We start from the raw sequence: 14,377 nt of genomic DNA, 5'->3' as shown, positions 1-14,377 counted from the left end.
ATTTGTTGATTGTATGTTAAGCTCTAACTTTTTGAAATTGTGGTCCTGTTTATTGACAAATCAGAATCCATCATATAATGATGCACCACACAAAGTTTGGAAAAAATCCATTTTGTGTTTAGAGAGAATTTTGAAAAAATGTTTATGCCAACTTTGGCAACAATGCACACTAGGTGATGGCAATACCTCACATGCACCTTTTGATGAGCTAAAAGGCAACAAGGGGCCTATGTGAATAAAACAAATTCTCAACAGCATACTGTTACCTAAAAGACATCAAAAGGTCAAAACAGGCAATGGTCATCAAATGGTTATACAATGTCAAGCTCATGACTTCTGTGGGCCAAGGCTCCATGTTGAAGACCGTACTTTGACCTATAACTGTTTACTTTTACAAATTGTGACTTGAATGGACAGTTGTCTCATTGGCACTAATACCACATCTTCTTATATCTACCTAATTATTATTTTCTAAGAAATATTCAAACAGAAAGTGTAGTTTGGGTTGATAGAACTACACATTTTAGCATAGTATTAACAACAAATCTTAGAAGTAAGCTTTCACTTTATTAGAAAAAAAAAGAAAATAATGATATTACAATGTTATCTATATATATATATACTTTGAAAATAATAACAATATATGGTTATAATAATTTATAATTATTTCAATGATGTATAAAAAATATTTGTTTACATACAAATGCAACGTAATACATATATTGAAAGTAAAAAATAAAAAAAAATTCAGTAACAAAAGAAATAATACAATCTTTTTCAGAAAAATATTGCAACTGATGCTATTAAAATAATTGAAAAGACACCTTTATTCAAATACAAATTGTAAAATAATGTTATCCAAATAATCAAATTACATGTAATCCAAAACTTTATAAGGTAGAAAAAAGTTCCTTAAAAAGTTGATTGAAACTTTGCTACCAAAGTGAAAATTGAGAATCGAAATGACAAAAAATGCTGTTGATGCTTAAGGACGTGAATGTACGTTATAATTTATTATGATTCTCTATGCATCAATTCTGAATTCAACCTATTAATGACATAATGCCTAGCCATGACCATTGGAGCTTTGTATCTGATTGGATCCAGCTTGTATCCCGGGGGTTACTGACTATCATTTAGGGTATAAATGTGCCGACAGTACTTGCCAAATCATACCCTGTTCTAACCTGTAAACATTGAAAAACATACCCTGTTCTAGACACACTTAGAAAATGTTTACCCTGATTAAGACCGTATAAAATAGATGCCTTTCTAGAATGTATCTTAAACAGTTAAATAAGCGATCCTGTACTAGACAAAAACTTTGTTTTAAAAAAAGACCCTGTTCTAATCAGCAGGGCATGAAAAAGCGACCCTGTTCTAACCAGCCGGGCATAAAAAAGCGACCCTGTTCTAACCAGCAGGGCATGAAAAATGGACCCTGTTTTGCGGCACACTCATACCACTAAAAATATAGGAAGTAACCCCCCCAACTTGTATGTACAGAGATGCAAATACACAAATGACAATGTACTAAAGGTAGTAAATTCTAAAAATAAATAAACTAGGTTGTCATATACTTTATGATTAAAAAAATATTCAAAATTTATCATTTTCTCGTTTTACAAATTAAATGTTATGTAATAAATAAACCAGCATAACTTTTACTTTAGTAACTGACCCACCTCTAATACATTAAGAAAGGGGAGTTTTTCTATGCACATCTTTTAGCAATAAATAGTAGCCAAAAATATTCAAGCTGGTATAAAAAAGGCACTACTGATGGACAACATTGGTGGAAAGATCTATTGGAATCATTTTGGAAGGGCAGATCTAGCTAAGAAAAGCTGATAGACATTAAAATAATTAACAATTAAGCAAGGTCATTGCAGTTTTCCTCTCAATGGATCAGATGGTATGTGCTTGTTCTAAAATAATAGAGAAAAAATCAAATCTTACTGCCCTATTTTTAAATGCCTTTCCTGAATGCATATTCTAATTTATTTATTTTTTCAAATCAAACAACCTTTAGCCTATGGATACCAAGAAGGAGATCTTAAATCCCACTATAAAACAAACCATAACAACCTTATGAAGTTTAAAAAAAAATGTTGATATTTCATTTATTGCATCTATCTTACACAGAATTCTTCTACAAGGAGAAGATTTATTCAATTTGTTCTTAACGGCGGCCATTAATATAGTACCCTGTAAATTGAATATAGTACAAATAATTGTTAGAAACAAGTGCATGCATCAATAGCCTTAACATGATAAAATACAAAGTAACAAAGCAATATTAACTAATTCTATGCAGAATTTAGTACAATGCACCAAAATTTTCATTATAATCCACATATTTATAATATGTACATTTACACCATATACAACTGAACCAAGACATGAATCCATTTTTGGAGAAAAAAAAAAAAAAAAAAAATAAACAACCATGTTAAATAATTTTAACTGGTTTTGACCAATGAAAAATATCAGAAATACATATACTTACAGTCATTATGACCTTTATTTACATATACATTAGGGTCACATAGATTCAACCTGTCATTGTGTATGTACAAAAAGTCAAGTAATATGTTCTTAAGATACAAATATATTTTATGTGCTCTCTACTTTAATAATGTAATAAATTTTATTTTTTTTAAATGTTGCTAGGCAACCAACATTTCTCATGTCTAATTTCTGTCAAAAGTTGCAGCTGATAATGACTATTTCCGTTCTCTTCAAAAAGTTTTAAAACATTTATTAAACAAGTGTGTACACTCTTAAAATATATCTGTATTTCCTAATCAATATAAAGTTAGTGTCAAAGTCTTCCAGATCATGATCTTAAAGAAGGTATATCTACCTAACATTATTATTGATTCATGATGATGATGTCAAGGTCAGAAAAACCCTGCCAGACAGGCATGTGACCAACAACTTATTCTATATGCCAATCATGGTATGACATTGTATCTGTGAAACAGATCTATGGTCTGGTTGTTGTCTCTCTGACACATTCCCCATTTCCATTCTTAATTTTACTGATCACTAAAAGTTACTGTGGACCAAAGAAATATGAAAATAAGGTCAGATGAGTCATGCCAGACTAACATGTTAAAAAGAGTTGATAGAGTCAGATCTAAATGGTATCCAATTATGATTTTGACAAATTGTTGGAGAATATTAATCTTGGTCTTGGTTGATTTTCATTTTAGAGCTCTTTAGTATTAGACTCTGTTTTGTTCATCATAACATGTTTAATTGCAATAAATTTTCTTTTAGAAATATATCCTATATAAAAATTACATGTACATGGATATATACAGAAGCATTTCAAACTATCTTGCTGTCAACATCTACAAATGTTATAAAGTGCCTGAGTTTTTTTTCGCAAACCTTTCTTAAGCTTAAATTTCTATACTTGTTTCCTTCATTTCTTATACAGTAATATGATATACCAAATAAACAGCATTCATAATAATTTCAACCAAGTCTCAAAGGTTAACTTCTACAATGTCTGAGTTATAACTTCCACAATGTCTGAGTTATAACTTCTACAATGTCTGAGTTATTAACGTCCACAATATTGTCATCTAAATTTGAGCAGGTTCAGTCTCTTCTGTTTTATCTTTTCTTGTCAAGAGATTCAACTCTGTACTGGTCTCTTCTATGTATTTCTGTAAGTATATAAAATATAAAGTTACATCTATAAATTATAGTCTCTTCTATGTATTTCTGTAAGTATATAAAATATAAAGTTACATCTATAAATTATAGTCTCTTCTATGTATTTCTGTAAGTATATAAAATATAAAGTTACATCTATAAATTATAGTCTCTTCTATGTATTTCTGTAAGTATATAAAATATAAAGTTACATCTATAACTTATAGTCTCTTCTATGTATTTCTGTAAGTATATAAAATTTAAAGTTACTTCTATGTATTTCTGTAAGTATATAAAACATCAAGTTACATCTATAACTTATACAAGAGTTTACAAATTTTCTTTCAAGTGTATTTTATTTTTTAAGAAAGGCTGTTTTTAAATTTAAAATGAGGAAACCAATCTATAAGGTTAACTTTGCGTTTGGTTCTCTTTTAAATTTTCCCTTTGTGAAAAGATGGAGCCTTTTATAGCTAACTATAGGCTATGGGTTTTGCTCAATGTTGTTGGCCCTAGAGTGGCATATAGTTGTTAACATCCCTGTTGGATAGCTATTTCATTGGCAATCATACAATTTCTCTCTATTTTTATATATTCTGGTGGAACACAGGTAATCAAAATTTAAGGTAAAGTTGTCCTAAAGCAAGCGTTCTTCCAGAACAAAGTTTTTTAATAAGAACCAACAAGTATTTCAAAATGGAAGCTGAAATCAAAATTAATTATGTTAATATACCAGTGAAGACTTGTTTATAAAATTTAAAAAGGCATATTGATATTCTAAAATGTTAAATGGAGTAGAAGTTAACTATAGCCAAGTGAATTTCTTATAAAAAATAATATTCAAAAGTCAGAGGGTCAAACAGTTATTTGAAAATACTTTTCTTTTTGCAACCCATGACATTGATATAAATGTAACTGTTAGCTAGCTGTTGCTTCTTTTGGTTAGTGTTGTTTGCCTTGGAGAGATGTTGAAGTACAAGTAAAAATTAATTTGCCGCAAAATTAAGTTTGATCATGCTAAAATTTGAATTTCAGTGGTTGTTTTTGAAAGGACTTAATTTCTCAGTTTCTTTTATATGTCTTGCACTTATTGGTTGCCTTTTTCTAATGATAAAATGTTACAATAATTTTCAACACAGATGCTTCTTGGTATGTACTATATAGTTTTGATAAAACTTATAAATATTTGTTTCTGCAGAATACTCTCCTTCACTTTTTTTGTATAATAAATGTAAAGCACATCATTAAACTTATAATATGAATATCATTCTTAATATAATTCTTAGTTTAAACAAATTTATTTCATGCACAAAATTTAAAAGAAAAACATAAAAGAATATATTCATTCTTTAAAGTTTAAACTTCTGTAACTGCTTGTGTATAAAATATTGCTTCAATACTAGAAACTTGTATAGAACTGAATATCTGTTATACATGATTCATTTTGTTAAGATAAAAGAGAAAGTCTAAAATTGATAGAAAACAGGTTTGGGTGAAGGTTTACACTTTACACAGACAAGCATTCACTAATTTTCTTTAATGGTCTGTTCAATTTTGAAAATTACCAAATGCTAATTGCTTAGGTGAATCAAAAGTTCCATCTCAGCAATTAAAGTTTTAAAATTTATTATGTTATTCTATTAAGAAGCAAGAAGGATTTAACATGTTTCTATAGTTTGAATTAACATACAAGAAACATATTTTAAGAAAGAATTGCAGTTCATGCATTACTTGTTTATGGCTGCTCAAAATTTCCGTACAAGGAAGAAAAGATGACACTCATTCAAATATATCAAAGACATAGATGATAATGCAGCAACTTTAAGCAAGACAGTTGTAGTCAAAATGTATTTAATTACTCAAATACGAATCTGAATATGACACCAGTTAAACAGTCTCACAGAGTCTGTATAACAGAGTGAAACAAATAAGCAAGAATTATACTGTGGCAAGCAATTGAGTGCTACTGAGTGACAGATTTAGCATATACAAACAAGATTTGAATGCTTTTTCACTTCATTAGCATGCTGCTGTAAAAAAGGTATCTGCATATTGCTAGCTGCTATTTTTCAGTTAAATTACATGCTGTTTTATGATAGAATTATTGTAATTAGACCATGTTACCTTATTGTATGAATTGATGAAAGACTGAATATTAAAATAGTGTAAAAATACATCTTAGTTAAGATACAAAATATATCAAGTTAAAACAGTAATACTTTTATGTCTAATTAGCATATGATGTGTCACAAGTATTGTTGCCATGCATATCTATATGTTGCTTCAGATATTTATCTAACTTTTTTTTTATAAATTTCATATTGAACCAAATTATCTCAGTTTTCTTGCCAAAATGTCATAAAAATGTCAAATATTTATTAGCTCATTTGTAAACTAAATGTTTGGTTATTCTTCTAAGCTGTAGGTTATCTTGTTTATTTAGAAATTTGAACCTTACTAAGAATTGATGCTATTTACTTAATATAAATCTGTCAATACCTCTTTTTAATATTTTTCTAAATTGAAATAAATGGGGAATGTGTCTGAAGATGCCCTGTTTGCATAAAACATCTAAAGGAACATAAATCAACAAGAACAGTAAATGTGACTCTACCCAAATTTGTTCCTGATTGGAATTTTGTGGTAATAACCTTTTTCATCGGGGAGTCGAACATAAGACCTGGGTGGGCTACCGCAGGTCTCTCAATGACCATGGCACCGTAAATGAAAGCAGGCATCGTAAACCTTCATAAGCGGCCTCTTTACGATGCATGTCCTAACCCTAACCCTTGGGCCGTAAGCCCTCGCTCCTAGTGTACTAGTTTTTCGATGAAAAAGTCTGACTTTTCAAAGTGTTGTCCCGATGCTCTATTCTCTTCAGCCCTGAACTTCTAGAGGGACCCACACCAGCCTGAAAGTTTCATAATATTTGGTTGAGGTACATTTACTAAAGAGAAAGGCAACAAAAAAATCAGCAATTTTTCAATTTGTAAAGGGCATAACTCTATCACTACTAAGTCTAAAATCTGATATTCTGACATAAAGTTCTCATACCCCTGAGCCATCTTAAACTGGATCCACTACAATAGTTTTCAAATTTAGTAATTTGCTTATTCTATGGTTAATGTTAGTACCATGCTACATCTTATTACAATGTGCAATTTTCTCACCATTAGTGTCAAATAAACTATTTTAACATCTTGTTAACATTTTTCAAATGGTTAATTTGAATACCTTTTATGTCTAATGAAAATATATTTTGAAAATGTAAAGCATTCTAATAGATGTGTTTTAGTAAGTTCTATAATCTATTGTTTTACAACGTTTATATACCGTATTTATTCTAATAAACGCCCCATGGGCGAAGACAATTTCCGAAAGGGGGGCGTCAATTAGAGAAACGAATTTCGTACCTCACTTCATTGACCTTTACCTGAATTTTGTTGAAACAGACTATAGTAACATACACGTGTTTCTTATTGTCTCCATAATCTATAAATAGCGTTTATCGGTAATGTGACCTCATCAAATAATTTGTTAAAATTTTCGAATGAACAAGCGTGCACATCAATGGAACATAATTTCAACAGTGTACTGTGTAACTGACAGATCTATTTTTGGAACTTGTACACACTGTGTTGGATTATCGGAGTGAATTAAAACATGGGCATTATTGATTTTTCGTTTCATGTTTCTGAGTGTCCGGGTCGATGTCTTTGCAATATTGTAATGGTTAAGTTTCAATTTTATTTTTTTAACTACAAAATGGGGGCGTTTATTAGAAGTCAAAAGTTCTGAACGCACGATTTTCGGTAGGGGGCGTTAATTAGAAGGGGGGCTTTAAATAGAATAAATACGGTACTTTTTGTGTATAAATAAGAAACAGTAAAAGTTTTATGTATTGGACTTACTCGTAATTTGTCGCTGGCATAATATGGACGACCATCTGTGCCATCATTATCATCAACATCAGCAACAAAACAGAGAAGTAAGGCATCAATTACCATCTGAAATGTGACCAGAGGATTATAATGTCATACAAGATGGTACAATTAAAAATTTGTTTCATTTCAAAATAGGTGTTTCTAATAGCATGACCAATTTAACAAACAATAAGAACTAAATTTACTTGTGTAGCATGCTAACAATGCTTTTGATTTTAAGTATAAAGTTTGAAAGTCTAAAAAAAACATATCAATTATCTCTGAGAGAAAAAACCAAATTCTTAGCTAATTCATCTTTGCTCTTTATTACACACAAGTTCTGTCTGTATATCTTTCCTTCCAGTATTAAACCCATGAATTTTGTGCAATAGGGCAAGCACATATATCAACATTTGACACAATCACAATATCAGTAATTTTTTCAAAAATACATTTTTCAGTTTTTCAACAAGATTTTATAGAAATAAAAAAATGTCCTACCTCATATACAGATAAAAAGCAATGTGCAACAAAATAGGCAAATACACACACTAACAGCACTGGAACAGCATAAAAATGTAGTTCTGATTTGGTCTGAAAATAAAAATATAGGTTGCATTTTTGTAAATATTGACAATGCAATTTCCCATAGGAACTCCTTTTACGGCTAAAACTGTACCACTTTTACTATGAAGTTTTGAAAAAAACCTTATCCTAGAATTGAAAGTTCATATGCACCACAATTTTTTTCAAAGGTCAAAATATAGGGCTGTGCGGCATATTTTCAACGTTTATATGCCCTGAACTTCTCAGAGTTTAAACTTACACTAATTTTCTTAACTACCCCTACCTCGAATGAAAGGTTACCACAGATTTCAATGTAAACAATATGCAGGTGTTTATTTACTGGTAACATTCCCAAGTTCTGTCTCTGCGATATGGAACACAGAGAGCATAACTGGGAACCAGTATGTAAACAAAATTAATTTTCTATGAATATTCTATTACTCCCCAAAAGAGGCGTGTTTTGAGAAACAGCTGTATTTACAAAGTGCAACCTATAGTTCAGTAAATCTATCTAGTGTTATTGATTATGCATTGATACATAAAAACTATTTAAATCTTGTAAATGAATTTGTTGTTATGGACTTTAATATGTGGTCTGATCATGCACCGGTTCGTTTAACACTTGAAATAGCCGATTCTGGTATAAAAACATTCAATTCAAGTGATGATAATATTTTTCACAGCACATACAGATGGGATCCGGACAAAATTACGGAAATGAAAACTAGTTTGATTAGTCATATGGACACAATGAGCTGTAACGTTGAGCAAATGGTGTGTATAGAACAAAGTATTGAGAATACTGTTATAAAACTTACTGAAACATTGAATACTGTCTTCAAACCATTTTGTGAAAAATGTTATTGTATTAAAAGGAATGCTACGAACATTAAAAGCAATAAAAACTCACTGCCAAATAAACCATGGTTTGACAATAGATGCAAAGAACTGTATTATATATAAGAACAGAAATAATTTGAATCGCCAAATTCTGATCGAGTCAAAAAAGAACTACAAAGCGTATGAAAATCGCGTTAAACGAAACTACTTAAGATATGAAGGAAACCAAATTGACTTTTGGCGAAAACATAATCCGAAACAGTTTTTTGATGTATTTAAAAAAGAAAAGAAGAACATTAATTGTAATTGTCAGATTTTTATAAACATTTCAAAAACATAACTGCTGAAACCAGTTCTAATATAACTGATGATGTTGAAGCTGATAACCAAGAATGTGTGTATAACGAACTTGATGCGTCTATTACTCAAGAAGAAGTATGTAAAATTTTGTTGAAGTTAAAATGTAACAAATTGCCAGGTGCTGACAATTTGTTAAATGAGTATTTTATACATTTTAAAGACATTCTCGTACCTTTAATTGTGCAATTGTTTAATGTAATTTTTGAAACTGGATATATGCCGAAACCGTGGTGTAAAGGAATACTTATTCCTGTGCATAAAACCTGTGCATAAAAAAAATAATGTAAATGTTACTAATAATTATAGAGGTATAACACTAAGCAGTTGTTTCTGCAAACTTTTTACTACTATTATTAATGAAAGGCTTACATTGTGGGCTAACGAAAATGACATTTTAACTGATGCTCAGTTTGGGTTTCGACCCGGTCATGGCACAACTGATGCTATTTTTGCCTTACAATCAATTATTACTAAATATTTGGGATTGAAGAAAAAACTTTATTGTTGTTTTATAGATTATAAAAGTGCTTTTGACAACTTGAATAGAAATTTTTTATATTATAAGCTTGCAAAATGTGGTATTAGTGGTAAACTTTTTCAATTATTAAATCTTTATATGATAATTCTATGAGCTGTGTAAAATTTAAAGGTGAATTTTCTGACATATTTTCTGAAGAAAAAAGAGTATTGCAAGGGGAACCATTATCACCTATACTATTTTCAATGTTTTTAAATGATTTTGAAAATGAGTTTATTAATAGCTTATGTCTACCAGTAGACATAAAAGAACTTTCATTGTTTTTATTGATGTATGCAGATGACACTGTTATATTTTCCAAAACTATTGATGGGTTGCAAAATATGTTGAATTCACTACATAATTATTGTAAAAAGTGGAAACATTGTAAACACAAGCAAAACTAAGGTGGTTGTTTTCAGAAACTGTGGTAAATTAAGAAGCGATGAAAAATGGTTTTATAATGGCGAAATTATTGAAGTTACTGATCATTATTTGTATCTGGTTGTTATGTTATATTACAATGCAAAGTTTAATCAAACTCAGTTAAATATTACTGCCAAAGGCAGAAAATGTTTATCAATGTTGTATGGTAAAATAAAACATATGTGTTTAAATGTACAAACAAAATTGTATTTATTTGATGTCTATGTATCACCTGTTTTATTATATGGAAGTGAAATATTGGGTTTTCATAATGCATCTGATATAGAAAAACTTCATATAAAATTTTGTAAGAATATTTTGACTGTTAAAAAATCCACTGCTACCGCAATGGTTTTTTCTGAGTTGGGAAGATTTCCTTTATTGATAGTTCGGAAAGTAAAAATATTAAAAATATTGGATTCGTCTATTACGGACGAGAAATTGTATTCTTAATGCTATATATAATGATATGTATGATGAGTGTGAATCAGGAAATAAGTCATCATGGGTTAATAATGTTAAATGTATGTTACTTAGCCTAGGTTTTGGACATGTGTGGTATGCACAGAATGTTGTATGCGAAGAAGTATTTATTATTTTATTCAAACAAAGGCTTATTGACCATTTTCTTCAAGAAAGAAATATGTTTTTCGATTCATCATCAAAATGTACTATCTATAAACACCTTGTGGATAATGTTCAATTGCAGATTTATTTGACAAAAAATTTAAGTCCACAATGTATTAGATTTTTAACTAAGTATAGACTGTGTTCACACAAATTAAATATTGAATATGGTAGATTCATTAAACTAGAGGCTCTCAAGAGCCTGTGTCGCTCACCTTGGTGCATATTAAACAATGGACACGGATAAATTCATGACGAAATTGTGTTTTGGTGATCGTGATTTGTTTGAAGATCTTACTTTACTGTATATTCTTGTTGCTACAATTATCTCTATTTATAATGAACTTGGCCCAGTAATCACAGTGGAAAATATATTCTAAAAATTTACAAAAATTTACAAAAATTTATGAAAATTGTTAAAAAATGACTATAAAGGACAATAACTCCTTAAATGGTAAACTGACAATTTTGGTCAGGTTGACTTATTTGTAGATCTTACTTTGCTGAACATTATTGCTCTTTACAGTTTATCTCTATCTATTATAATATTCAAGATAATACCCAAAAACAGCAAAATTTCCATAAAATTACCAATTCAGGGGCAGCAACCCAACAACAGGTTGTCCGATTCATCTGAAAATTTCAGGGCAGATAGATCTTGACCTGATAAAAAATTTATCCCTGACAGATTTGCTCTAAATGCTTTGGTTTCAGAGATATAAGCCAAAATCTACATTTCGCCCCTATGTACTATTTTTAGCCATGGCGGCCATCTTGGTTGGTTGGCAGAATCACCCCACACATTTTTAAAACTAGATACCCAAATGATGATTGTGGCCAAGTTTGGTTAAATTTGGCCAAGTAGTTTCAGAGGAGAAGATTTTTTAAAAGAATACTAAAATTTTAGAAAAATGGTTAAAAATTGACTATAAAGGGCAATAACTCCTTAATGGGTCAACTGACAATTTTGGTCATGTTGACTTATTTGTAGATCTTACTTTGCTGAACATTATTGCTGTTTACAGTTTATCTCTATCTATAATAATAATCAAGAAAATAAGCAAAAACTGTAAAATTCCCTTAAAATTACTAATTCAGGGGCAGCAACCCAACAACCGGTTGTCAGATTTGTCTGAAAATTTCAGGGTAGATAGATCTTGACCTAGCTAATAGATTATTTTACCCCCCATGTGAAATTTGCTTTAAATGCTTTGGTTTTAGAGTTATAAGCCAAAATCTACATTTTACCCCTACATTCTATTTTTAGCCATGGTGGCCATCTTGGTTGGTTGGCCGGGTCACCGGACACATTTTTTTAACTAGTTATTGCAATGATGATTTTGGCAAAGTTTGGATTAATTTGACTCAGTAGTTTCAGAGGAGAAGATTTTTGTAAAAGATTACTAAGATTTACGAACTAGAGGCTCTAAAGAGCCTGTGTCGCTCACCTTGGTCTATGTGCATATTAAACAATGGACACAGATAAATTCATGACATAATTGTGTTTTGGTGATGGTGATGTGTTTGTAGATCTTACTTTACTGAACATTCTTGCTGCTTAAAATTATTTCTATCTATAATGAACTTGGCCCAGTAATTACAGTGGAAAATATTTTCTAAAAATTTACAAAAACTTATGAAAATTGCTAAAAATTAACTATAAAGGGCAATAACTCCTTAAGGGGTCAATTGACAATTTTGGTCATTTGACTTATTTGTAGATCTTACTTTGCTGAACATTATTGCTGTTTACAGTTTATCTCTATCTATTATAATATTCAAGATAATAACCAAAAACTGCAAAATTTCCTTAAAATTACTAATTCTGGGGCAGCAACCCAACAACAGGGTGTCTGTTTTGTCTGAAAATATCAGGGCAGATAGATCTTGACCTGATAAACAATTTAACCCTGTCAGATTTTCTCTAAATGCTTCGGTTTTTGAGTTATAAGCCAAAAACTGCATTTTACCCCTATGTTCTATTTTTAGCCGTGGCAGCCATTTTGGTTGGATGGCCGGGTCACCAGACACATTTTTTTTTCAATTAGATACCGGTACCCCAAAGATGATTGTGGCCAAGTTTGGATTAATTTGGCCCAGTAGTTTCAAGGGAGAAGATTTTTGTAAAAGATTTCTAAGATTTACGAAAAATGGTTAAAAATTAACTATAAAGGTCAATAACTCCTAAAGGGGTCAACTGACCATTTTGGTCCTGTTGACTTATTTGTAAATCTAACTTTGCTGAACATTATTGCTGTTTACAGTTTATCTCTATCTATAATAATATTCAAGATAATAACCAAAAACAGCAAAAATTACCAATTCAGGGGCAGCAACCCAACAACGGGTTGTCGGATTCATCTGAAAAATCGAGGGCAGAAAGATCTTAACCTGATAAACAATTTTACCCCACGTCAGATTTGCTCTAAATGCTTTGGTTTTTTAAGTTATAAGCCAAAAACTGCATTTTACCCCTATGTTCTATTTTTAGCCATTGCGGCCATCTTGGTTGGTTGGCCGGATCACGCCACACATTTTTTAAACTAGATATCCCAATGATGATTGTGGCCAAGTTTAGTTTAATTTGGCCCAATAGTTTCAGAGGAGAAGATTTTTGTAAAAGATTACTAAGATTTATGAAACTAGAGGCTCTAAAGAGCCTGTGTCGCTCACCTTGGTCTTGTGCATATTAAACAATGGACACGGATAAATTCATGACATAATTGTGTTTTGGTGATAGTGATGTGTTTGTAGATCTTACTTTACTGAACATTCTTGTTGCTACAATTATCTCTATCTATAATGAACTTGGCCCAGTAATTACAGTGGAAAATATTTTCTAAAAATTAACAAAAATTTATGAAAAATGTTAAAAATTAACTATAAAGGGCAATAACTCCTTACGGGGTCAATTGACTATTTTGGTCATGAAAACTTATTTGTAGATCTTATTTTGCTGAACGTTATTGCTGTATACAGTTTATCTCTATCTATAATAATATTCAAGATAATAACAAAAAACAGCAAAATTTCCTTAAAATTACCAATTCAGGACAGTAACCTAACAACGGGTTATCCGATCCATGTGAAAACATCAGGGCAGATAGATCTTGACCTGATAAACAATTAAACCCTGTCAGATTTTCTCTTAATGCTTCGGTTTTTGAGTTATAAGCCAAAAACTGCATTTTACCCCTATGTTCTATTATTAGCCGTGGCAGCCATTTTGGTTGATTGGCCAGGTCACGTCACACATTTTTTAAACAAGTTACCCCAATGATGACTGTGGTCAAGTTTAGTTTAATTTGGCCCAGTAGTTTCAGAGAAGAAGATTTTTGTAAAAGATTACTAAGATTTACGAAAATATGGTTAAAAATTGACTGTAAAGGGCAATAACTCCTTCAGGGGTCAACTGACCATTTTGGTCATGCTGACTTATTTGTAAATC

General features: G+C 30.6%; 1 protein-coding gene and 1 long non-coding RNA gene across 8 annotated transcripts in view; one reads left to right on the top strand and one right to left on the bottom strand.

The window, feature by feature from the left end:
- Positions 1-14,377, top strand: part of LOC143053012 (uncharacterized) — a 41,583-nt gene that overhangs the window by 9,089 nt on the left and 18,117 nt on the right. The window lies entirely within an intron of this gene.
- The window catches only part of LOC143052932 (choline transporter-like protein 1), a 69,796-nt gene continuing 55,966 nt past the window's right edge, over positions 548-14,377 (bottom strand). For 6 of the 7 annotated variants that reach the window (XM_076226137.1, XM_076226102.1, XM_076226111.1 and 3 more), the window contains 4 exons: positions 8,094-8,186; positions 7,581-7,676; positions 5,794-5,817; positions 548-3,680 (listed from right to left, as the gene is read on the bottom strand). In XM_076226137.1, the coding sequence (XP_076082252.1) occupies positions 3,597-3,680; positions 5,794-5,817; positions 7,581-7,676; positions 8,094-8,186 (297 nt within the window). In that variant the 3' untranslated portion in view covers positions 548-3,596. The remainder of the gene's footprint in view (positions 3,681-5,793; positions 5,818-7,580; positions 7,677-8,093; positions 8,187-14,377) is intronic. The other variant, XM_076226145.1, reaches the window with a different exon arrangement.

This window comes from Mytilus galloprovincialis, chromosome 1, assembly GCF_965363235.1.
Source record: "Mytilus galloprovincialis chromosome 1, xbMytGall1.hap1.1, whole genome shotgun sequence".
Taxonomy (NCBI): domain Eukaryota; kingdom Metazoa; phylum Mollusca; class Bivalvia; order Mytilida; family Mytilidae; genus Mytilus; species Mytilus galloprovincialis.
Note: the sequence above shows the minus strand (reverse complement) of the source record. Positions and strands in the feature narration are given on the sequence as shown.